Source organism: Apostichopus japonicus, chromosome 18 (assembly GCF_037975245.1).
Source record: "Apostichopus japonicus isolate 1M-3 chromosome 18, ASM3797524v1, whole genome shotgun sequence".
Taxonomy (NCBI): domain Eukaryota; kingdom Metazoa; phylum Echinodermata; class Holothuroidea; order Aspidochirotida; family Stichopodidae; genus Apostichopus; species Apostichopus japonicus.
This window is the reverse complement of record NC_092578.1, coordinates 9,066,843-9,093,246: the sequence shown is the minus strand read 5'-3', so window position 1 is coordinate 9,093,246 and position 26,404 is coordinate 9,066,843. Positions and strand designations below refer to the sequence as shown.

At 36.6% G+C, this 26,404-nt stretch overlaps 1 protein-coding gene across 2 annotated transcripts in view; it reads right to left on the bottom strand.

The window, feature by feature from the left end:
- LOC139958895 (integrin alpha-9-like) overlaps positions 1-25,263 on the bottom strand; it is a 96,058-nt gene extending 70,795 nt beyond the window's left edge. For both annotated transcript variants that reach the window (XM_071956319.1, XM_071956318.1), the window contains exon 1: positions 24,385-25,263. In XM_071956319.1, the coding sequence (XP_071812420.1) occupies positions 24,385-24,665 (281 nt within the window). In that variant the 5' untranslated portion in view covers positions 24,666-25,263. The remainder of the gene's footprint in view (positions 1-24,384) is intronic.
- Between the last annotated feature and the right edge of the window lie 1,141 nt (positions 25,264-26,404).

The following is a 26,404-nucleotide window of genomic DNA, read 5'->3' as shown; positions in this document are numbered from 1 at the left end:
AGGCTTTGTTGTTTGGCATTACTACAGTAGGCAAAGGTTCACCTCCAGCATTGACAATATACTGTTACTAGTACTTGGCACATAATAATAATCATAATAATAAATGAGACTTATATAGCGCCAAATCAGTAAACAAAAGTTACTGCTCAAAGCGCTTTACAAAGAAAGTAAATTAATTTACAAAAGAACAAGTGAAAAAATGGGTCTTAAGTAGACTTTTGAAAGTAGAAAGTTTATAGCATGTTCGAATGTGATCTGGTAACTTGTTCCAGAGATAAGACCCAGAGTATTGGAAGCTTTGCATCTTCTTGTGCAACCCTATACATCTTCAGAACTAATCTTCTCTTCATGGTTGGTAGTCCGTTTAAAATAATGAAAAAAGGTTTGACATCTTTGCCCATCTCAGAACGTACAGTACACTGATGAGAAACCCAAGGATTTTTGGGAAACGAGTGGTACAAACTTGTAGGTCTATCGTGCAGAGGGCGGGCAAACGAAAGTTACAGATTTCCAAATGAAAACACGATAAAGAAGTCTGTTACTTCATCTTCTCTGGCAAGCATAAGAACATACGCGCTCACGCAGACGAGCTGTCTCTCTTCAAGCGACCAACAGCATTTATAACCTTGTACCATTGTAACCTTTTGTGAATACAAGTTTGTCCTTAACTGATTTTGCTCATTCTGTCATTGAGGACAACTGCATCGTAATTCTGGACGCCATTTAAGGGCACTGCCTTTATGATTTTTCATTTTAAGACATTGACTTCTTGTCAAAGTAGTTTTTTTTGCATTTTTTTCTTTCCCTTTTCACCCACATAATTTTCTCTCTCTATCTTTAGCCACAAAATGCCGCAAGAAAGATCGATCGACCAAGGTCAGCCAGATTGTGTAGATGGAAAGAAGAAACACGGAGGCATCTTTCGTTCATTCACGTTTTGAAGACATGCAGAGTATATAGTTAATTACTGTCTCAAAATAAATGCATAAACATGACTTGTACAAGTACTCTCGCCTGTTGGCTATTTCACGGACTAGCCAAAAATAATCTGTTGTCAGGCAGAGTTACAGTAGAAATGATATTTCCACTGAACTGCAACTACAAGTTTTAAACACACTGTACTTACTGTAGAGTAGATAGCAGCCTACAGCAACAGTACTACTACTAATACTACTTCTACTTTACAGTAGGATAGTATAGTCTGTGTATTAACCTACATGTACAGTATGTATTTGTAAGCAAAGTTAAACTACTGTACTATACTTAACAAGATGCTGACTGTGCTTTATAAAATACCCAATTCACCATTCATAATTTAGATGTGAGAAAGGGAAAAAGTCAATCTTCCATGTTATTCATTACAAATGTATATGAAATCATGTCAGGTCTGCCCGTCAGTTTTCAGAACCAAATTAAATTAAATTCGGTTGTACAGTACCTTTACAGTACCTACTGTACAGTACTGTGCGCAGCAGAACAACTACTGTACTGCAGATCTATTTCTCAACTATTCTCAAAATGGCTATAAAACCAGATTGCAAAATGCATTGAGGTTTCGATGACTTCAATGCACTAGACTTCTGCTTGTTAGTATAACCAGAACTAGCTGTTACAATAACACTATGGCATGATAACACCTGGTCAGTCTACTGTACGTGGCTATACACACCTCCATCAAAAACTAGAGCCCTGTCTTGTACTCAATGTTATGAATCCACACACCAAGTGTTAGAGGTATCCACAATTTCGATTGTTACATATCATGGCACTGGAGGTCAAAGGTCACCCAAATGCAGGTTGACTATTTTGGATTACAATAGCATAACTCCCAACCTTGATGGACATTCGGTTCTCAAGTTATTGCAAAAATACTAGTTTTTGACCCCTACTGTAATTGACCTTTGTTGACCTTGGATCATATTACCGTTATGTTTGGAAATGATCCCTTACCCCATTCACAACTACTGTAGTCCCAAAATATCAACCATGTCGAACCCTGTCAGTGGTAGTTTCACAAGTTATTGAGTAAAAAATACACATTTTGACCCATAAATGACCTTTGGTGACCTTGGATCACATCACAGTTATTTTGGAAAAGTGCCCCTACTTCATTCACAACTTGTCCTAATATACCAGCCATGTCAGACTTCATGACTAGAAATTGTTGCAAAATTTAGCATAAGTTGGCAGTTTTTTGCACATAAGCAACCTTGAATGACCTTGGATGACTGATAGTTTATGTTCCACTTGATGATGTGCACTCAATGTGCTACAATGTACACACATAATTATGTTATTGCTAGAAAGGTATCAAAACCAACCTTTGGCCCCTCATAACTTGAGATCTGGGTGTCCTATTGAAGCAGGAGTTGGTTTCCTCTATAAAGCACAAAAGAGCTCTATCATATATATCAAAATATTGACAAACTTTACTTGCTTTGCCCCGTGTATCTCCTAAAATGAGCATATTTCCAAGATTTGACCTTTGACCATTTAACCAGGCACTGTCAAATAAATAATGGGATTTATAAGACCTACAGTAATGTCAAGCGATTACCCTCAGTCTTATCCTTCCCAATGGTTGCTATTGACAACGACACATTCTATGCGGTACTGTTTATCCTGATGAAAGAGTTAGGTTTGGAGATTGAGATGCACTACAACCTACTGCATACACACATACCTGTACATGTGCAGATATTGAAGACAATGCAGTACTGTATTGTCAGCGAAACCACCCAAATGCCTCATCAACCACCAGCAAAACCTCTCACAGCTACTGTACCTTCCATGTGTCACTATATGCAGAGATGTGTTCAATAGAGTGTAGGCCTTGTTTACCTACTGCATAGACCTGCATACTGTACTGTACATTTACATACGCTGTATGCCCATCTCATTCACTCTACCCTGGAATTTTAATTTACAGTACTACCTGTACTGTATGTGTTTTCTTTCTTCTGCACCAAGTTTTGCTCTATTTCCGAGATCCATTAAGCACTTAATTTGTGACAAGTGCTATACTGTATGTATACCCTCAGGCACCATCTAGTACTGCATTTCATCAGGAGGAGGAGGGGACACCTCATTTTAAATTGGAAGAAAATGGGAACAACCGAAACTGTCAATTGAATATCACCTTGCTTGTATAGCGATATATATTTTGATAGGATACTGCATGGCTGACTTTTGCATTTAATGTAAGATTTCTTAGAGAGCATGCAAGGTTATCGTTGATCGGCAAGGTTGTGTTTTTGAAATAACTGTGATACGGTGTTAATTTTAACTTTGTAATGCCTACAGTGTGCACTAGCGTTGGAACGAACCAACGAACAGACATATAGTACTGTATGTGGAGTAATGAAGTCGTGGAGTTTCACTATCCTTTGTGTCACATGAATAAGAATGGATGTGACGAAATATATGCAAACATAAGAATTTCAAAACATCCACAATATACTGTACATACTGTATATGCCATCCCAATTTAAACAAAGCACCAGTAACAGTACAGCTACTGTAAGGTGTAGTGTATATGTCAGTAACAATACTTAGTAAGCTTATTAGTTTTAGGTTGATTTTAATGGTTATCTTGATACTATTTTGCATGTAGTATAACAAATGCTGTTCATTACAGTAAAGCTCTTGATTATAGTCAAGTTTCCTCCTGTCAGACAAGAAAGCAGGACCCAAACATTTTGAAGTTTTGAGTCAATTTGCTTCATTAAGCGTGAGTTGATGTTGATATGAAGATTATTATTATAGACATGGAAGATGTAAGATGGTGTCATATTTACACTTATATATGTTTTTAAATTGCAATTGTATCCTGTATGATACTGTACGTACATCCTTGTAAGGTTTGATGTAAAGATTTGAACAAACACAAAACTGCTTCTTTAATACCAATTGAGACCCAGCTAAAAAAAAAATTATGAAATCCCAAGGAACCGTACCAATCAATTAAGTCGAAAAATAATCCACACAAAAATAGAACAATGTAGGAACTTTGGGTGGTGGAATGGGCATTGACCGGAGGTGTCAGTCATAGAGGGCGCACAGTGTTAAAGGGTTACCAGTTCATTCTAGGCATGGTAGAACGAGAGTGCTAAGGTTGTGGGGAGACAGGTAAGCGAGGAGCAAAGTAAATTCTATATATGCACAGATCCCAGTGCATGTGATCAAAAGAATGAGCTCACGGTCGTTGCAGATCTACTGTACTGTACTACTGTACAGTAGTACGTTACCAAGAAATGTGTTTAAAGGACAGTGTGCTTTAATTTATCGTGAATACCAACTGTAATTGTTACCATGGGGGGGGGGGTAAAGTAGGGGGAAAAGGAACGGGAGGAAGAAGAGGGGGAAAAGGAAGGGGAGGTAGAAGAGGGAGTAGGGAGGGGAAGCTAGAAGGGAGATGAGGAGAAGTGGATGAGGAGTGGGATGGGAAGAGGAGTATGAGGCAGAGGCCCAAAAGTCTTTGTGAAGCATCATTTACTTAAAGCATCAATTTACTAACTGTTTCATTTCTTTTTATACAGTAGGAATAACTCATCTCCTCCTTTTAACGTCTCTCCACATCAAGCTGCGATTGTTAATGTACCTACAGTATGATAAGATTGGAAGTACACATATTGTTACAAACGTTCAGAGTATGAATGCAAGGTGTGTGAACACTTAGTGCAAATAAACGAGATTACAATCTACGATGACACCGTACCGTACAGTACATTGTTCAGTACTGTACTGTACAGTTATAATGTTAACTCTAAAGGTTATAACATCTTTGAGATCTTGACACGCATGCACTATACATAACTGTATACAGAATGTAGTGTATCTTTGGTAAGTTGTACAGTACATACAGTATACAAGATATGAGTCTTGAAAACAAAGTGAATACTACTGTACCCTGTAAGTATACTGTAGCTCGCAGACAATGAATCAGGTCGTTTCCCTATTCAATATAAATTGATACTCGAAGACTTCCTGCATTTTTTCAAAATTTAGCCTCTATGAGTTACACACAGGATATGGTATACCCATTGTGTCTTTATATACTACTGGATAAATTATGGATAACTTGGAAATGATAATGAAATCCTATCTGAACACTACTTCCAAGTACCTGCAAATGTACAGTCTGTAACCTGGGGTTGGTTGCAACATTCTGGCTGTGCCTGTGATGTTGTTGAATCTGCTGTAAAGGTATTAAATTCTGCATTGAATGGTTCTGGATATAAACAAGACCGAAGTATTGAAGTTCCACACAGTACAGTACATGTCTTTTTGGTTCTAAAGCAGCTATTCTACCTCCCTGATCTACAAACTGATAACGTTTGTATACATTGTGACTCACTTCAGGTTTAATCATCCCACTTTTTCAATCTGTTGGCTTCTACCATTCCCCAAAGTTGCTGGTTTGAGTAGGCCTACACATACTGTGATAATTTACAATTGAAAATAGAAAGGACGTCTAGGGCATCCAGAATCCAATGGAAGAAAAAACTCCCGAAACTTCTGCTACTGTAAGGACTAAATCCGTTCGAAGAAATGCGTGTACAGTAGGCATGCATGATGGTAGAATGAGGAGGGACAATGACCGGGGAGCCGGTCATGGAGGGTGCACGGTGTTAGAGGGTTACCATGGACATTATAGGCACGGTATAGAACAGGTACTAAGGTTGTGAGGAGACAGGTAAGCGAGGAGCGAAGTAAATCTTCCCTGCTCCCATTCTAGTTATATATATACAGTGTACAGTAAATATATCTAAATATACAGGAGAAATCTATTAGCTTCCTTTACCATAAGTGACAGTTTTGCTCTGGACAGTTGATGTCATCATCTGTTCATGTGCACTCTCATTTCACCCACTTTGACTGAGCACAAGTATACATTCTTGACGTCAGGATGTTAAACAATATCTATCCCTGTAACTATATACTCTATCAACCTAGCTTCTGGTCTCCTTTCATTGACACAAACTTAATTTTCAATCAAACAAGGTCATAATTGAATAGAAACCATGCTAACTATATAGGCAAAGGAAAATGCTGTCTTCAGAAGCTAGGTGTTTTGCAGACATAAAATATCATTGTGGAAATTGAGTGCCGGTTTGTAACTTTGGAGGAAGCATGTGACAGAAATAGATATGAAGAAACAAGTGGACTCTTTTAATTTTATTACTGTTTGCTCAGAAGCACTTCTCAGGGTGAATACTGTATTGTTTTACTACAGTATACTGTAAACATTGTTAACATGTATGGTCATTAAGAACTGTACACACTTGTTTGCTTCAACTTCATATTTGGTGAAAAGTAATTTGTGAAGACAATATTGTTTTGGATAAATATCAGTTCAAAAGTGATCACCATTGAAGCAAATGCTGTTCTGTACAGTCCTTAAATGCACACAGAAAAATATGACCTGTAGATTACACTGTTACTCCTGAGAGGAAGATTCAAAAGGAGGAAAAAAGTGTTGGATGTACCAGAAGGAGGAAATAGCGGGCACAGTACTGAAAATGTTACCAAATGCGAGGGCTTTTAATGTATATATGTCTATATGGAGAATGGAGACAGCCTCAGACACTGGCTGTATAAAGAAAGTAGTGAAGTAAATCTTTGAAATATTCACTAGAAGTTCTAGGATATCCAACAATGTTAGTTTTGTGTATAAATGCATGTGTAGTGTGATCTGCTATACTCTATGTGAATATTTAAAATCACTTCCATCTACAGTAAATGACAGTGTACCAATGAATGCCATATATATGCCCAAAACTTACTGGTTTGGGGATATGCAATCGATGATACTTACCTGTCTCCCACCACTCTACATCTGCACTTCCACATCTACCAAACTACACATTGGAATGATTTAGCACAGCGCCCCCCCCCCCCCGCTCTCTGGGCACCGTCCACTTAATCCTTCCGAATCTACCATTCAGGAAGAACGCTACGCATTTTAACAACTTCCATGTAAAAGACAGTGTACAATGAATGCCATACAGTATATCTCTTATATGATCTATAATAAAGTAATTGACCCCAGTTGCATGGCAAATATTTGCAATTCTGAAGTACATGAATACAAATCAAAGAACACAGTTGCCTGCACACATGAGTGCATGCATTCACAGATAAATCAACAGAAATGAGACTGAGCCTCTAGGAACAAGGGGGGTGGGTCCATTGTGTTCATGGGGTACTTGTTTCTTACTGTATACGAACAAGGGGGGTGGGTCCATTGTGTTCATGGGGTACTTGTTCCTTACTATATACAGTACTATGTGGGCGTACATGTTTAATACTGTAATACAGTACTGTATTTGAGTGCAGAGCATATAGGTACAGTAGTCTACTGTACTTAGTCTAGTACAGTTCTTCACACTGCACACAAATCAACAGTCCTGTAAACAAAAATGCAATCATAATGAGCAAATTTACACCAAACACTGATTTCTATAACCTTAATTTACAGCACTTGCTGGTACGACTACTGCTGGTATGACTACTAAAGTATTAATATTACTGTATTGACCTATATACAGTACATACACATTACTTGCCCCACACCTTTCTTTAACACTGCGCAGCTGAGCTTTGTACAGCACTGTACTGTTGCAGTAGGCTACTCAAGCATGTACTGTACTGTACACTTGTACAATACAGGATTATCTCATACTAATAGCTTAAACTTGCAGGTACACTAAATCACTAGCTAACTAATTTGAACAAAATTTCATTTCCAAAAAGAATTTTGTCATTGCCAAATTTAACACCTTCATATTTTTATTTATTAGTGTGGCACAAACTGCTTTGCTATGTAAATAAATAGCTGACTTGAGGCATGCTATATACACCTGCCTTTGAGGCTCAGACTTGGCAAATACACTCCATTGACAAAATAACTAAATATAGCAGCCAAGAATATGACACTGTACATAAGCCAATTATACTAAATACATGTATAAGGCCTTTATTGCAGATGATTTGAATGCAATCAGCTCATTATATTTTTTCCCTAGGAGGTCAGCAGTTTATTGCCATAGCTACAGTACAGTATTCAATCACAAGTCACTGTACAGTACAGTATCTACTGTAAGCTCTGTACCTATCTTCCCTGGAATTGAACAAAGGTGGCAATAAAACAGAAAATAAAACCTTTACAGGTCACAGGATTTTATAGAATTCAATTGGGAGTATAATTCAGCAGCTGGATCGAGAAATCAGTACTAATAAAGATTGTATGCTCACTATGTATAGTATGTTAGAGTTTCCACTAATCATTGCATTGCACAGTTATACATCGGGAATTTACCCTATTATACAGTATATCATAATGTTTATCATTGTATTATATTATAGTTGTGACAATGTCTTTGAAAATTCACACAGTTAATGAAGTTCTGTAATTGATCAAAGTTTTGTTTCCTCTTTCAATGTACGGATGGTCAGAGATCACTCTTCCCTGTTTTTGTTTTTGGCCATTGTATTATCCTTCCACTATTTAAATGTTATAAATTTATATCTTACCCTTTCACAAATTTGTACACTTTGGCAGATTATTGCAGATTCTGCACATTAAACATCCATAAACAGGATAAATCACAGATCTACTGTACGTGAGCGCATCCATTAATTCCCTACAGACCACATTAGATGTACAATCAGCACAACATCATAAAATGTACATAATTCAAGTTGTACATTGCAGTATGATAATTAGTATAAGCAAAGTTGTGCATTGACTGTAATTAAGACACTCAAAATGTCAAATATGTTGACAGATTTGATATATTCTGAGCAAAGATTGCTCATTTATATACAGTAATGTCAATTGAGTGAGCTATTATGATTATGCAGGCACAATAATAAAGATATATAATATGATAAATAAACAGTATATATATAGATATAGATATATTTACAGAATGTACATAATATATAGTATACCTAACTTAGAGCATGTTGTAACTTGAAGTTTCACGCCTACAGTTTGCAGCGATAACTGGACGTAAACAGGCGGTTTGTTGACATATCCAGTATGTATGTATATTAGAGATTTCAACAATATACACATACGGAACACTGTCTTCAGTATATGTATGCAAATTTAAACATTCAGAAAACAATCTATGCTAGAAGATTTCGCTTGGACCAAGTTCATGGCTTGTACAGTAAATCCCTCGTAGATACTGTATAAAATAACAACTTTTATGTTCTTCTATTCATCACTGGAAAAGGCGTATTGTGCAATTACCTGTGATGTCAGACAGTACAAGAAAGTTTTAAGAGCACTAGACTTAAATAGTGTTTAAAGAAAGAGGACAAACTTGTATTAAAGACTGCAAGACAAAGTTTTATTAAAGGTGCTGACTGCTGAGGTCAAAGGGCCAATTGCACATGAAAGACTATGATACTTACTGTAATTCACGAAAGTGGGGTGACAAAGTCATCAACAGAAACAAATTATGCAAATCAGTGATTCCCTTCATATTCTACAGACTTACCAATGAAATGGACTAATAATTCATTTGATCATTTGTTCAAAAGCAGAAAAACATACCAAAACCACAACATACTGTAAGTCCATGTACCTGTACATCAGTAGTACGTTTCTATACAGTAAGAGAACACTACCGTACAGCACATACAGCTGTATACAGTACACGATCTCTAAATTCTGGCCACTGGAAGCCTATCCCTAATTACTACCATGTCTGTACAGTGTAGTCTGTTGACTATCATGGGGAACAAATTCATCATATTAAACTTCAACTTCATCATCCATTGGGAAATTATCAGAAAGTAGATGTTTTAATCCCTGAGGTTTTGTAAAGTCATTACCACGATGACACTCGGGGAAGGAAATTTCTAAAGTTGGCTGGAAGCTGGGGTACCAATATCGTCAACATTGATTCAGACACTTGTTAATTGTGCTATGGCATGACTTCCAGTTGTATGTACATAGCTGTACTGTGAAATGTAACATCAATTTGCATACACCTTTACTGTAACATACATGGAGTTGTGCGTAGAACATTCGATGCTTTATAACCCCAATTGATCCTTGAATGCACAGAAAAAAAGGAATGTTTTCAAATTTACTGTTACAATAGTATTATTTGTTAAAATAAGAATTAAGAATTGTACTTCAGGCAAAATCTTCTGTCCCACATAACCATGAATTAACTCCAAGATCTAGGCTTGGCAGTTCTAAAACTATGAAAATAACGGACATTTTGACAAGACAAAAAAACAAGGCAAAGGAGAGTACTGTGGAATCCAAATTATTATACTGAGCACTTTACTGTGTAGTTTAGACATGCTGGTACTGTAGTGTCAGTGCATGTAGAGTACTGTAGATTAGGAAGGACTGTACGTCTTTAATACAATGTACTGTACTTACACCAAGAAAAAATACTCACTCTCTTTATTCTACTATTACTGTACACTGAATTTTTCCCATTTACTGCACCTGGCAGTTTATAAATTGGTAATGTCATTTTAGCTCTGTCCCCCACCCCCCTGCTGCATGTTAGACTACTTTAAGGTCAACCCCCACTACTTTAATATATATATGTACAGTTATAGTACTGTGCAGTACTGTACTCATGTACAGTAGTACTGCACTGTTGCTATATGAAGCAGATCTACTCAAGACAGGTCGGTATGGAGTAGCAGTAGAAATCATAGACATTTTGAGCACTGCAGGGGGCTCCCATTTGAAATCCACTTGTGGGTTAATTGATCCTCACTGAATCCTCTTAATTCTAAATCCACAGCTCTAACTTCCATCTACAGTACACTGTACAACATTCATGGATATTTTCCTTGAATTCTCAAATCAAGTTGGTCCTTACAATGACTCATCAGTTACCGTACTTACTAATGGATCGTCCCATACAATTACAGTACCATCAAATGTCTTTAAAATTAACATACTGTATATGTCAGCGTTTGTTAGACTTGAACAAAAACCACAGAAGTAGTGAATACTTGACCCAATTTACAAATCATGTACTGTGTACTGTAGTACAGTAGTATATCTCCTTACAATTAATTATACAGAACCCTTCCAGACAACTCCTACTGTACTGTATAGTGAATAGACTTTCAAAGAGAACATACATGTATGAACATAGAGCACTGTAAGTTCACAGACATGTAACCAATACCAGTACATGTATACAGTATCCAGTTATTGAATTTCAGGCAATAAATATATATTTTATTGCCTGAAAAGAGATATATTTTGTTTACTGTGTATCCCAGAAGGAGATTGAAAGGTTATGTGAGGATGGGTCATGTGAGGATGGGTCATGTGAGGTGGGTCATGTGAGGTACTTCATGTGAGTTGGGTCATGTGAGTTGGGTCATGTGGGATGGATCATGTGAGGTGGGTCATGTGAGGTGGGTCATGTGAGTTGGATCATGTGAGGTGGGTCATGTGAGAATGGATCATGTGAGGTGGTCATGTGAGGTGGGTCACGTGAGGTGGGTCATGTGAGGATGGATTATGTGATGTGGGTCTTGTGAGGTGGGTCATGTAAGCTGGATTGTGGGAGGTGGATCATGTGAGGTGAGTCGTGTGAGGTGGGTTGTGTCACGTGTGAGGTCGGTCATGTGAGGTGGGTCATGTAAGCTGGATCATGTGAGGTGGATCATGTGAGGTGAGTCGTGTGAGGTGGGTCGTGTGAGGTGGGTCATGTGAGGTGCTTCATGTGACGTGGGTCATCTTGGTGGATATGGTATCTGTTGGTGTAGTTATTGTATTCCACTCTTCTCTCATACATGTACTGTATTCTGAAATTGAAAATTACTTTTGAGAGATGCTTCAATATGAGTACTATAAACAGAGATAAAAGAGCATGGAAATACAGGTAGGTACAACAGTAACATGTACATGTAAATATCTAGGCACTGTAGAACCAGGGTGGTTGTGGGGTGACAGGTTAGCGAGGAGCAAAGTAAATATCTAACTTTCAGCTGATTGTTTGTATATCCCACGATATGTAGGAGGTGGGTAGTAAGTTACTCACTGGTGTAATTTTCCTTTCTGGGTTACAAATTTACGGCTACTGTACAGTATGATACTTAAGCGATGTGTTTTACCACAAGTGAAGAGCCTTTAGTATGAAAATTCCACGATGATTAGGAGAAGTAGGGGCTGTAGATGGAAGACAGACACCGTCAGAGAGGAGAGGCAAAGTCAATATTGTACTCGACTCTCACCTCAATCAAATTTTGTGTACAAACTTTGTGACAACATTGGGTAATTAATAGTAGGTACAGTATTTGTTTTAAAGAATGCTCAGCAGATTTCAAACCAAACAACAATTTCAGAGCTACTGTAAAAGTCTTTTTTTCTTTAAACGTCCATTTATACATATATTTCCTTGTTTTAATTTAGGTTTGATACATACTGTACCCAATCAAGTCAAAATTAACACAAATTAAAATTAAATTATGGGTTGTTTGCTTTCAGAATGAAATATTACATGGAAACTGATGATACATGGCTACTGTACAGTATAATTTTGCATAGTACAGTACACAGTGCATTGATACTATTTATAGGAAAAGTTATTTCCCAAAATTTGACCCATAGGTCAGTGCCTCCCCTACTGTGAGAATGTCAAGCAGTGTTACTTGCACAATGCAAATAGCATAGCTGCATGAGTCATTTACAATATATAATGAACACACCCTTCGTTCATTGGAAAGAAAGCCTTGAATTGAAAACATTACAATAGATGTAGTTACATTAATTGCTGCAATGATCACAAAAAGGTTTACAGAACTTTACAGTAAACACTCAACAGTGCCCCCAAATTACCCAGCTATGTATTACCAGTAAAGGTCTACCTGCAGTCTGCACTTTCTCTGTTGTTGAGGTCTTTCACCCGAGCTAGAGTGTCAAGTCACTTTTTCTACATGATTCTTTTTACTGCACTGCGAGAAAAACATGGTCGCACTTTGCAGTTTGTAGAGAGCGAGGTTGGCTTTAGACCACTTATTTGAAACCATTTATTTGTTCGTCACAATTAAGAGTAAACCAGCAGTAAGTATCACTTTCCAGACATTTACCGCTGAAAATGGGAATGGTGTCTATCTATGTGGGGCATAAAAAGGCACTTGTGTTTAAATTAGGTACACCGTATGATTTCAAAGTACATTGTACTATAGTTGTACTGTTACTGGGTGTCAATTCTGAAGTTCTTGGAACATTTGGAATATTACTTACTGATATATATTCAGACATATGAGTTTCCTTGAGAAACACAAAAAAAACTGAGAAACTATCTTGAGATACCGTGTTTACAAGCTAGGGTTTCGAATATATACACACACACACACTTACCCTAACTTTAGTGCATCTATTCTGATGGATGCAAAACATCGGAACCAAAAACTGTGGAACGAGGTACAGTAGGCTCCTGCACAGTTTAACTGTATACTGTAGGCTCTCCCACTCACCCGGAGGACACAATCTCCCATTTGTTTTGAGATCTGGACAGCACTGCATTTAAATTTTCCGGTCAATACACTACTTTATTTATGTACTGTACTGTATACACCTAACTGCTGTTCAAGATTTCATTCTAAAGGGATGGATGAAACATGTACAGGAAAAAGAAGAAATAAAATACGCTCCAACCATATATATCGCCTTAGTTCTAACTTTCATCCTCCCTGAAATAAATATTTAAAAAATAGAGAAGAACAAGAATAAGAACAAGAGCAAGAAGAGAAAAAAAGGGCAAGAAGGTTACTATTACCAAAATTATACCCTACCAATCTCCTTCATGCAAAATGCAACAGCTACTGCTGAAAAAATCCTCTCAACAAAAAAAGAAGAAAATATAGAATGACTAGATAATATTGAGGCCCCTCTTTTCTTGCTGCATGCATAAAAAAAAAATATAAAGAAGAAGAAAACAAGATGAAAGGACACGATGTCTGAAAGGAGAATAGCCTCTGGGGTAAACTCTACGATCAAAAGCTGCGTAGCAATTCTTGGTTTTGGGAGATGAAGTCAGCCATTGATTGAAATCTACAAGATAGAGATGGAAACCCATACTACAGTACTCGTTGGTAGTCGCTGCTGTGACAACAGCAACACAGCAAAAAACATGATTTGTAGCTCGTAACTGATCTTATCGGTTGCAAGGTTTCAGGAGGTGGGTTTCATTTGACAGGCTGACAAAGAAAATAAAAGGCAGACTGTTCCAAATTTATGGTTACGTTATCAACCCCACAAAATTACATTTCCGCCTACTGTAGCTTAATTCGGAACAGTACTACTGAGTGTGAATGGTATGTGAGGATTATTATTCTGTTGAGACTTTGAATTTGCTGCATCAGAAACGTCAAGTTATTGGTTGCTTTTTCAATTACTGTATACTGCGGTGAGATTTGACCTTACAAAGTTTAAAAGTATCCTGACAAAATGTTTTTTAGTAAACCTTCAACCTTTCAAAAAGCCATACGGTACTGTACAGTAGTATGTAAAGCACAGTACATTCACTAATGGTGCCTCTGCACTGCACTACTGAACCGCGATCTCAAGGATCTACTTTATAGTCAACAGCTCATTGACATTTCACAATGTCTGCTCTTAGCAATGAAAACATCAAGACATGACAAAAATAAACATCCGATGATTCAGAACCAGACACATTCATGCTGGGCCTAGAATGTCTTCCTGGAGCAAATGTGAGGCCAAGGAGGGGGTGGACCCATGGAGGGCCAGCTAAGTTTACAAAGGTGCTATATTTCACATTTACTGTTAAGTGTACTAGTTACAGTAGATGTATACTTATATACTGTACTGTACGGTACAGTATATTCTTTACCAGTGCAAAATGTTCTGTATTCTACGTATACTGTATGTGGAATCAGACTTGATGTACTGTACAGTTTAGTACCTGGGTAACTGTCACCCGTGACAAACCATCAAGATTTGAGGGGAAGAGAAAAATAAAATGTACTTGAAACCATGTACACGGTATGTAAATGTACTTGAAACCATATACAGTTCATAATGTACATGAAACCATGTACATACAGTATGTAAATGTACTTGAAACCAATACATACAGTATGTAAATGTACTTGAAACCAACATACAGTATGTAAATGTACTTGAAACCATGTACAGTTCATAATGTACATGAAACCATGTACATACAGTATGTAAATGTACTTGAAACCAATACATACAGTATGTAAATGTACTTGAAACCAACATACAGTATGTAAATGTACTTGAAACCATGTACATACAGTATGTAAATGTACTTGAAACCAACATACAGTATGTAAATGTACTTGAAACCATGTACAGTTCATAATGTACATGAAACCATGTACATACAGTATGTAAATGTACTTGAAACCAATACATACAGTATGTAAATGTACTTGAAACCATGTACATACAGTATGTAAATGTACTTGAAACCATGTACATACAGTATGTAAATGTACTTGAAACCATGTACATACAGTTCATAATGTACATGAAACCATGTACATACAGTATGTAAATGTACTTGAAACCATGTACATACAGTTCATAATGTACATGAAACCATGAACATAGATGTATGCAATATGTAAATGTACTTGAAACCATTCTTCAGATAACACCAATCAGTTGCATAAGATTCAAACAGATAATTTTCCGTGCAAAAAAGGAAAAACGGTTCCAAGCCCTTTGGGTGGTAGAACGAGATGTTTGTTTGTTGACAAGATCACCCTCACTCCCCCTTGGGATGAATTACAGTACAGTTTTTTGGGGTTTTTTTTTTTTCAGTATTATCTTCACAGTGATTGAGGGTGATAACAATTTATCATTTTACCTACAGTACAGAATATTTGGGAGTATTTAGTTCCAATTTGCAATTTGAATTTGATGAACCTGTGAGGACTACTATTCAGTATGTAGTTGATGGCCGGACAAACTCCATTTGAAGCTGATTTGCCCTGTGTTAATCTTGGGGAAAAGTGGTTAGTGTTCATTGTACAATGTACTGTAGTTTGGGAACTTTCATTTCTAATGTTACTGTAGAGGATACAATAGTTTCCTCACATAATCCTCATTCATTCATATATTTCATGTGCAAACACACAACTAATTACAGTTAGTATGCCGTACGTGTACCACCTGTGCTGTATGTTCGACCAAGTATTTGTACGGCCTTATAGGCTTCTCAAAAGAAACAATTAAGTGCTTGTTGAAATCAATTCATCAACTATAATAATTAATTGCACACGTAGCAATCTATAAATGGAATATTAATTTCAAACATTTCCTCACTAGGAAGAAGACCTCATATGCATGGTTAGAAGCAGGTCACTATTAACCGGTGGGAGAGCTATTAACCGGTGGGAGAGCTTCGCACACATTATTAACAACTTACATAGTACTAAATGAAAGCAATAAAGGCAGAGTACAATTCATTATAACCTAGTTGTTCAGATCATGTCATTTGAAAATTTTATCTTCTAACATCAATGCTACTACTGATACTGATGAACTATATACTGCACCGTAAGCATCATACTCGTAATTACTTGGCTGCTCATAAACACTGAAATCAATACTATCCCTGAATTTCATGGATGATTTCTTCTTTGGAGCTTCTAAGCTCAGCATTTGAAATACACCATCAATGAAGCTTGAAGAAGTGCTTACAACCGTTGAGATTCAATCATTTTAAAGATACAGTAAGACAATCAAATGGTACGCTATGTGATAGCCTGGGTTATCGTACTTTCATGCAATATAAAAATTGTTTGCTAGTGGCCTTTAATTGTATTAATTGCTATAATGACCTCATATTAACTACTGTAGTCTGTGTAACTATGTACTGTATGTACAGTATGTATGTACTATGCAGGGTGTCCCGGCTGGGATTTCTCGTACGAGAGGCGGTAACTGGTTGTGACACTGAAGGGCATGAGCATACCTGGGGTGGGGTGGGGGGGTATGGTCACCTGGAAAAGTTTGTTAAACATGCTAATATCTATCATCCTAATGATAAATTAGAAAAAAATGCTATTTTAAATCTAGGGCAAAAGAACTTTTATTTGTTGCTATAATTTAGGTTCACAGCCTATTTTTCAATGTCAGATGATGGCATACATCGGTTAAAAAAGTTGGATTACATCGTTGCATTGTGTCTTCCTTCTCTAAAAGAGTGAGGCTGTAATGTTGGTACTTAATATCTTTGCAAGGAGGTCACCAAAAAAACACAGAGAGGAGGCCACCTCACACAATGAACACCAGGGGAAACCCTGATATGTACAGTATCCACATGAAATGTATATTAACTTATTAAGTAGCACTGGGGATCAGTAAAGCAACTGCAGTATAAAATTGAATTTATAATGATGTTCGTTCAATACTTACTGTACTGTACTTATCATACTTCTACAGTACTGTAGACCTTTAACCTTACTAGTACAGTTCATTGAAGGGTACACATACTATGGGTCATCCACTGTACCTACAGCACTTGATAAAGTACTGTACATGTTCTATGTCCCTATAGATATTGAACTTGTAACAATAATGTAATAATCATGTTAGAGCCTGCTGTTCATAATAATTTCAAATGTTTACAGGCATCGATGAACATATACAACTGCATACATATCCACACAATGTAACTTCAGGTACTGTAATGGTATCATTAGTACCTAGTACATTGGTTAACAACGAGAATTGTATCAAACCTATGTAAAGTTGACAGTACTCCTCTGAAAATTGAACTGGCCTTTGAACACTGATTATGGAAAAGATCGAACACACAGACTCTGTAGTACAGTGCTGTACAACAGAGTCTGTGATTTATGGATGAATTCATTTTAAAAGGCAGAATCCTCAAAAGTCCAGGGAAAAACAAGAGAAAAACGTTTTGTGTGTTAGTTATATTGTAGGCTATGAATTGTGCCATAGTTAATCGAGGCCAATCTCTGGACGTTTAACATGCAACTAATTTCTGATATATTTAGCTGATAAATCTTTTAAATTCTTCTTTCCTTCTTCCTTTCTTTGTCATATGTACAATACAGTACACTACAGTATGATACAGTAGGAAAGGTACAAGTACTGTACAGTAAGATACAATTAACCCAATGTTCAATTGAACCCAATGTTCCTTCCCTGGATTCACATTTAAATTTGATAAACAATACAAAACCTTAATTGGCCAAGTCAGTATTGTGATCAACTGTTTAATAATTATACAAGATACTACTTAACAACTGTCAACCAGATACAATAATTTTCAAATTAACAGTCCACATCATATCAGCCAGCCATTTAATCCTGGCAGGCTGGCAGCTATGCCATCCTTATTTCCTTGACAAAGTTATTACAGCATAGAGCTGTCCTATTAAAGCCCACTCAATTATATTCCAGGAAACAACAGGAAATCAACAATTTATGAGATTCAATTGTCATCGCAGAGGTGTCACCGACCAATGAACACATGCTTCCTGCAGTAACTGTTGAGACTCACACTTCCAAGCTAATGCATGTTAATGTTAATAGAATCTAGTAGTGGTTGGATATTTAGGTCAATTGCAATCTTCGCTCCACTTTGCAGAAGAAAGGAATGAGGTTGACATATTGTCATCCTCTAGCTTTGTGGTCGATAGCATTTATAAGAGAGGAAGAGAAAATGGGAAAATTGAGCAAACTGGACACTATGTAATTTATATACAACAAATTTTGCTGTCCAGACGACAATCAGTGTAGCATATATATTAGTACTGCAATTTCGAACCTTAATGAACAGTAACATACTGTGTATAATACTGTTGTGTGCATCCAGTGTATACTGTGTAGCTGAAAGAGATGTAGGTCTACGATGCCTTGCAGTATTAAATGCTGGTACAACAATGGAAATAAACGGCATGATTTGCAACAAAAAAATTCCCTTCCGGAAGTTCAGGGACAAAGTTTAAGAAGTATGGCAGGTATATGGTAAGGTTCACAACTTGTCAATATAACAGCATACACATGCATCATATTAGAATTTAGTTACATCCATAGATTGAAATTCACACAAAGAATTATATCCTTGAAATTGAATTTGCTTAAAAGAAAATGGCTTCCATGAATGGGGAGGTGAAATATACAATTTGGAATAAATTCAAAATACTCACTGATTGTTCTGGCTTTTAACGATTGGTTTACATTATTCGATCAATTACAACATACATGTAAATGAACAAACAGTGAGCCAAAATTTACAATGTTGCATGTTACAGGGTGTCCTACATAATGTACCAAATTACAAACAAGATACATTTAATTCTTTTATTATATTTGGAATGAGAGACTAAAGTTGGTGCTAACATGTACTGTACAGCACAGTACAGTACCATCAGAAATGCAGTATTTTACAGTGGTGTTGCAATATAAAATTCCTATCTTTATCAAACATAATGAACTAATCACATTTCTTCAATTTTGAAACACACACAGTAACACACTGTCCAGTGTCCAAATACATTTATGTGAAAAAAACTATAGTTTGTTAACTATGGAACACAAAAAGCCTGCCAGAGGTTCCACAACTACTGTTTATAGCAGTATGAACTGAAAATGATAATTTCCATGATTCAGGAATGAAATATGGTGAAAAAGTAGATGTCACAGACTGTCAAAGATTTGAAAATGTGACTGATGTGACCAGACAAAATAAATGCATGTATGCAGCCGATACTGTCCATTCTATGATATCATTGAGTAAAACAAGGATCATTCATCTTGCAGAGCTACAGTATTTTTGCAATGAATTATTATTCCATGCTCCATAGGCAGGGAGATATTCTACCATTTACATATTATTTGACTGATTGGTAAATCAGTACAGTACTTCAGAGTTAAACTTACAAAGGAAAGTATGAAGTGTACATGTGTGCACCTGAAGTACGTGTGTTCAAGTGCAGGAATAGGAAATTATATACTTAAATTCTAACTTAACTTGAAGTTGAAGAACAAAACAAAAATTCTATGGAAAATTCTCGTACAGTATACATACAGTACAGTAGTTTCACTTTTGAATGGTGAATTCGGAGAGTGTGGGCTGTGACCCAGAAGTAGGAATGGAGGGCTGTATGTACCGTACTGTAGGTGAGGTACAGTACATAGATAGTTAATTTACAGATGTAGTTGAGAGAGAGATGAGAGAGTGAGCTAAGTTAATGCTGAAAACAGTGCACGGTAAATTCTCTAAAATCATATTTACAGTACAGTATATACAGTACTACAGCATCTGAAAGAAGTATATTTCAAACTAGCAAAGATTGGACAACTTTGGTATGACACCAACTCCTCATGAAACCATCTACAATTATGAGTTAATTAATACTAATATCTGCAAAATTATTGATGTAATGGCAGTAATGCCTGGTAGGGCCTGCACACCTCAACTGCACACTAAATAGTATGTCCAGGTTCTGTACAGAACTTCATGAAATCTTGAATTCCCAAACTTTTAGAGACTACTAACTTGCTAATCAGATTAAAAAAATTGGTGGATTGTACTGTTACACCCCATTATTATTTTATTAAGTACCCCCCTGTACTGTACGATGGTAATTGACCAACATAATGCATTTAGAAGTCAGACTACTGTATCTGACCTTCACAATACTGTACACAACTGTGTGTCTTTAGCTTGACTGAATTTGGAAAATCATTGGAAACTAGGTGGTAGCGCCTCACAGTATGTACAGTAAAGTACAGTAGGTCTTCAACACTATGACACAATGTACTGTACAGTGTACAGTACAGTATATACCAGATTTAATGCACTGCATTACAGAGAATAATTCAAGTGTTTTGAAGGCTCTCAACTGTATCTAACTACAGTATTTACATAAATATATTATAAAACACAACATGGTAACTGTGTACAAAACAAACTTTATTTGCACTTTCTCCTTAGCATTTGGCAACATTTGTGATAACATATAAATTACTATATACAGTAGAATCCCTGCAGTATAGTGCCCTCTTCTCTGTACAGTTGGGACTGTATGTACATTACAGACAAATGTACTACTACTGTGGTGTATATCCAGTACTTTACTGAGTTTTTCCTGTACCCTACAGCACAATTCTTCCTACTATATGTCAGTAACAATTCTGTGACTTTCGGCATCATTTCAATCTTACAGGTCGGTGCTGTATAAGTACAGTACTTACTGTTCAGACGGACCTGTCAATTCCTTTGCTTGATCTTCTTTGCCCATAAAATTCTGAAAGTATATATGGTTCCATGTAGATACAAGAAAAAGATTGAACATGTATGTTCCTAGCAGGTTTTCCACTTCAGCATTTTGCTAAACATCATTTAGTACAAGATCCTTTCACCTCATGTATATAATTTTGGTACTTGTTATATTATATTATTGAATCTATGTGTTTATGTATACATGAAGTGATAAACCAAATAAACAAAACTAAGATATGTATTTGAGATCCTCCTGCAAGCAGGAACTCACGAAGAAGCCATCATTAAATTGGCTTATCAAAGCCGCAAGCTGACCGAAGTCAGTCTCCTAGATTCATATATATTTAAATAACGTCCATGATTATGAATTGTCAATAACTCTGTAACTGGACGACATACAGTACATTAATCTTGGAGTGACTCTATAGACCTCCAGTTTACCAATTCCCTGTTCCCATGAGTGGAATACATCTAACACTGGAGGGTATGGGAGAATTAACTTAACAGTGCTATACCACTACATACAGTAGGGGGTTATCATACCATCTAAGGTCAACTTTTCTCTTTTGGAATGGTATATTTATGGTAGCCTCCCAAAATATCAGGTACAGTAAGGTGCTAATGTCAACAGTGATTTATGGCAATGTGTACCTACTGCACATGTACAGTATGCCTACGACAATATGGGTGGTGCAACAACACTGACAATCTGGAAAGTACCCATTTCTATTTCAAGAAGCAATTTAGTACAACAATATGTGACTGGGTACTGAATAAAGGTTTTCAGGGAAATTAGAATTCTAAGTATATACACAACATGTCATACACAATATTTAGAATTTTATCCACTGAAAGGTACAGAGTTTATCCATCAGTTGTAAAGTATTCCACCAATTTGTATGCTTTTCTACAGTGCAGTAGCTTTATTCTACATGTGTTAACTGTGGTAAAGAGCTATAGAGGAACTGCATGGGTACAATGTCCACAGTACTTATGTACTGTACAGTTGAGTCTACCAACAAAACTGTACTGTATGTCATGTTCTAAAAAACTTCTTCACATGTGGAGAAGACTGCACTTCATATACTAGAAGTACTGTAAATACTTCACAGTTTTAATGTATACAGTATATATGTGAATATGTTAATGCTTCCTTTATGCATACATACAGGTACATACCTACCTGTATTGGACCTCTTTGGTACAGTTTCTAAAATCATGAAAGTTTGAATTTGGAAAAAATATATACTAACAGAAAACTTTTTACTGTCAAGGTCATATACAGTACTTTTAAAGTTATCAAACTTTACAGTTACTGCCAAATAGTACATTAATGTACACTACAATGAAAAGTTGGCAATAACAAATTTACTACTGCTGATTCAGTCATTTATACAAACTGTACTTAATTTTATCAACTGCCATACTGCCTATTTGACTCATTTTAACTCTCATTTTGACTCTGTTGAACAATTCATTATGCTTTCTTATTGTTGGTTCATGAGTAATGGCATTATGGGAATTCCTGTTGCACTGTACTGTATAGGGTTACACCAAGTATTCCATAATATATTCTTCACATCCTTTTTTGTGGGAAGTACGTCACCTCCAAATATACAGTATCACAATCATCAATAACATTTGAACACTGACTAAAATTGCAGTAGGGGAAGTGCTGGTTACACCACAGCTGCTGTGGTTAAATGTTGAATGTACCACACAATGTGTTTGTTACCACATAACTTAACACTCAGGGCTTCCACAAAATTTGTTTTGGTCTCAACCTCAAGAAGACTATTTTACTCCAAAGGCCTGAGCACTGTCTTTGACATCCAAAACTTCAGACATTTACTTGTATGATTTCAACTTTGAATATTTTAATTCCAAACATAATTTCATATTCATATTTCAGTAATTTGAATTCCTTTTTTATGCATTCAAAATAATATATCGATATATATTCACGATTAAAATATTTTATATGTAGTTATCTCAAGGGCAGTGTATACTTAATGAATCGAATACAAACATCACTGGGATATACTTAAAGCATACAGTAAGTTGGTTTTAACTGAAACATGGACTCTCTATTTATCTTGACTTGCATTAAGAGATAAATGTGCGTCTACAAGGCATAATTTATAACCTATTTTTGATGCTGAGCGATATGTCAGTAAATAATTCACTCATCAATTTAAATATCGCATATCATTTGATGAACCGACCACAAGCCTACAGCACAAATTCTGCAACCACGAGGGAATTCATTTTTCTGGGTATCCTATGTACAGTAGCTTCATACAGAATGTGCAAGTTGTACTATGAAATTTTGAGAGCACATAGTGAATATTAGACAAAAAGGTATTTAATGATGTAGTCCTTCCTTTCTTCTAAAGTTTGAGTTTGCATGTTCATACCACCAATCACCAGCTTACAATATACTTACCAGAAAAACAAAAGTTGATTAGAACTTTTCTTTTGCTACTGTATATAGCGGAAACTAAACGTGGCGGAAAGGTTAAGTAAGCCTTTAACTTTGTAGGGTTAACAGAACCTCACATGTACAGTAGCTTGAATATTATACCAAGTGCTGTGCAATAAAATGTGCATGTTTTCACATGTAATTACTATTGAACTACTGTACAGTTATTTCTGTTTAAGGCTGAGCTTAATTTAACTTGAAGGATTATTGTTCCAGTATCCTGAAACAGTAGCTTATCAGTCATCCTGCAGCTTTAAGAAAAAAAACAAATTCTGGAAGATAATATTTTTGATAAATTTGTTGTAATTTTGGTGGTAAACCAGTGCAACAGAAATGTGAAACTGTCATCACACAGAAGGGTACTGTACTTGTTGTTAGCATAGTTCCATCACTCGGTTGGTCTTTATTTCAATGGGGACAATAATCATCTTCACGTCTGTAGTCTCTTGCTGTAAACTGTAAATTAGAGATCTACTGTACTGTAGGCCTAGGCCTATCAGCCCTTAAGACATCAGATAAGAACATGAAGTTCATGTCATGGGTAATTATCTATGACAAGCTAAAGTACCCAATGAAAATAAGTACTACAAATTATTTTATTTTAAATATAAACAAAAAGAACATTTTTATCAGACTTACTATGTACTGCTGAGAGAGTTTTCATACTGCAATACTGTGTAACCAAAGTAATCCCCATCGTCTCCCTTGTAACGTATAGGTTCCGTTGTGTCTAAATTACATCCATTACATATTCCGATAAGAAACACAAATATTACTATCAAGATCCGTAGGGAATTCTGCATTCTGTGACTGGAAGTAAATGGTATCTTAGACATGGAAGATTTGGACTGTTCATTTGGAGATTTAACTGTTAAGCTTCCACACAGTGGACAACCAAGATTCTTTGGCATTCTCCCCATCTCTGGTTGATATTGCTAAAAATATACAAAGAATGATTCTGACTTGTAATTTGTATTAGGCCTATCCCAACATGCACGTTAAATTGTGGGCAAGTTTTAAGCTTTGCTGGGCTCTAAACAGTATATAATAATCAAGGGTCTCCACACACTCTTATTGATGCCGTGTCTTCTACTGCTGACACTAACGGTAACATTCAGTTAAAAAATTTAAATACATCCAGTCTGTGTCCCTCCTAATTAAAGGCACTATCCCTAGGCCTTGCACTCGCAATACTACTTTTCTAGGGCTCACTATAAGTTAGTTATTAATGCAAGGATAGGCTTCACAATGAACGGTTACGGATAACGGCAATCTAGAATACTTCTGCAAGCCACCTGTAAGTTACAACTAAGTCTCACTTCTAGTATAAGTGTAAGGATAGTTTCACCCAGAGACACTTTCAGTTTATGAGAGCAAAACCGAAAACACTGTTTATTCAGTCACATAAATCCGAATGTACTCCGCACGAATCGATAATTTCGCAAACCAATGACTTGTATGAACAGCGATCCGGCCTGTTCGAACGTCCTTACGCGTACTACTACTGCATGTCAGGGTGGGTAGATTGGTATCTAGCTTGGCGCTCTCCGATCCTTCGCTAATGGTGTGTATATGCCTGGCTAGACCAGCCCAGCAGCTGATTTGTGATATAAACAACACCCTCGCGTGACGTCTGGATTTCGGGAAAGTGGCCCATTCATTGTTCCGGTTTCATCCAACTTCGGTATTACGCGGAACTTTCCTTTATATTTTCTTTTATGTTTATCTCTGAGGAATAGGGAACAAGAAATTTCGTTCGTAAGAAAATTTAAGTTAAGTAAGGTCCAAGGGAAGGGGAAGGGGATAGGATGCGATGGGACTTTATTACAGATGGATTTTCCGGTATCAAGCACTCAATTCTCTCTCCCTTCGATCCGCTATTGGCTTACAAGAAGAAATAATTTGAGTTAGTTCATTTAAAGAAACCCGCTTGAAATCCTATCCGAAGAAGAAAAATGTCGTAAATTACCAATTGCCTTTAAAAGGGACGGGTGCATGCATGGGAATGGAAATCCTGTTAGCATCCTTCAAAGTCGGTAATTACAAGTTTACAATTGTTTTTCTTTGCTCACAAAAACAATCGTCGATGGACGATTTTTCTACCACTATACCCCACCCAGCGGATAGGAGCCGGGGGCACTGGGGCACGTGCCCCCCCCCCCCAATTTTTTTCCAGAATAGCAAATGTGCCCTACTAGCAAATAAAATGTGCTCCTTTGATGATGAACTGTCTTTTGGATATCTTAAGCCTTTGTTAATTTTAATATTTAAATTTAATTATTTATTTTAAGTCTGTACATGCTATTTTTAAAATGGCATCCCATATCTTTTCGTAGCACGGTTAACAATAAACAATCTCAATAAATAGTATTGATAGCATACTATACACATCATATATATTTAAGTGATATGGCCGGTGTGTATCGTTTTATAGCATAAAGAGTGGTGGTTGTGGAATGAGAAAGTGCCCCTCTGATGTTGTGCCCCCCGCCCACTTTTTGGAGCTTCCTAACCCCCCCCCCTGACCCCACCCCTCTCACTCGCCTATAGCATTCTTAATCGTCAAATCCCTTTCCCCTCCAATCTACTGCGATGTTCTAAAAAGCAAGCACCAATTGGAGTTTTAGTCCTGACAGAGGTTATACTAAATCGAGGCAGA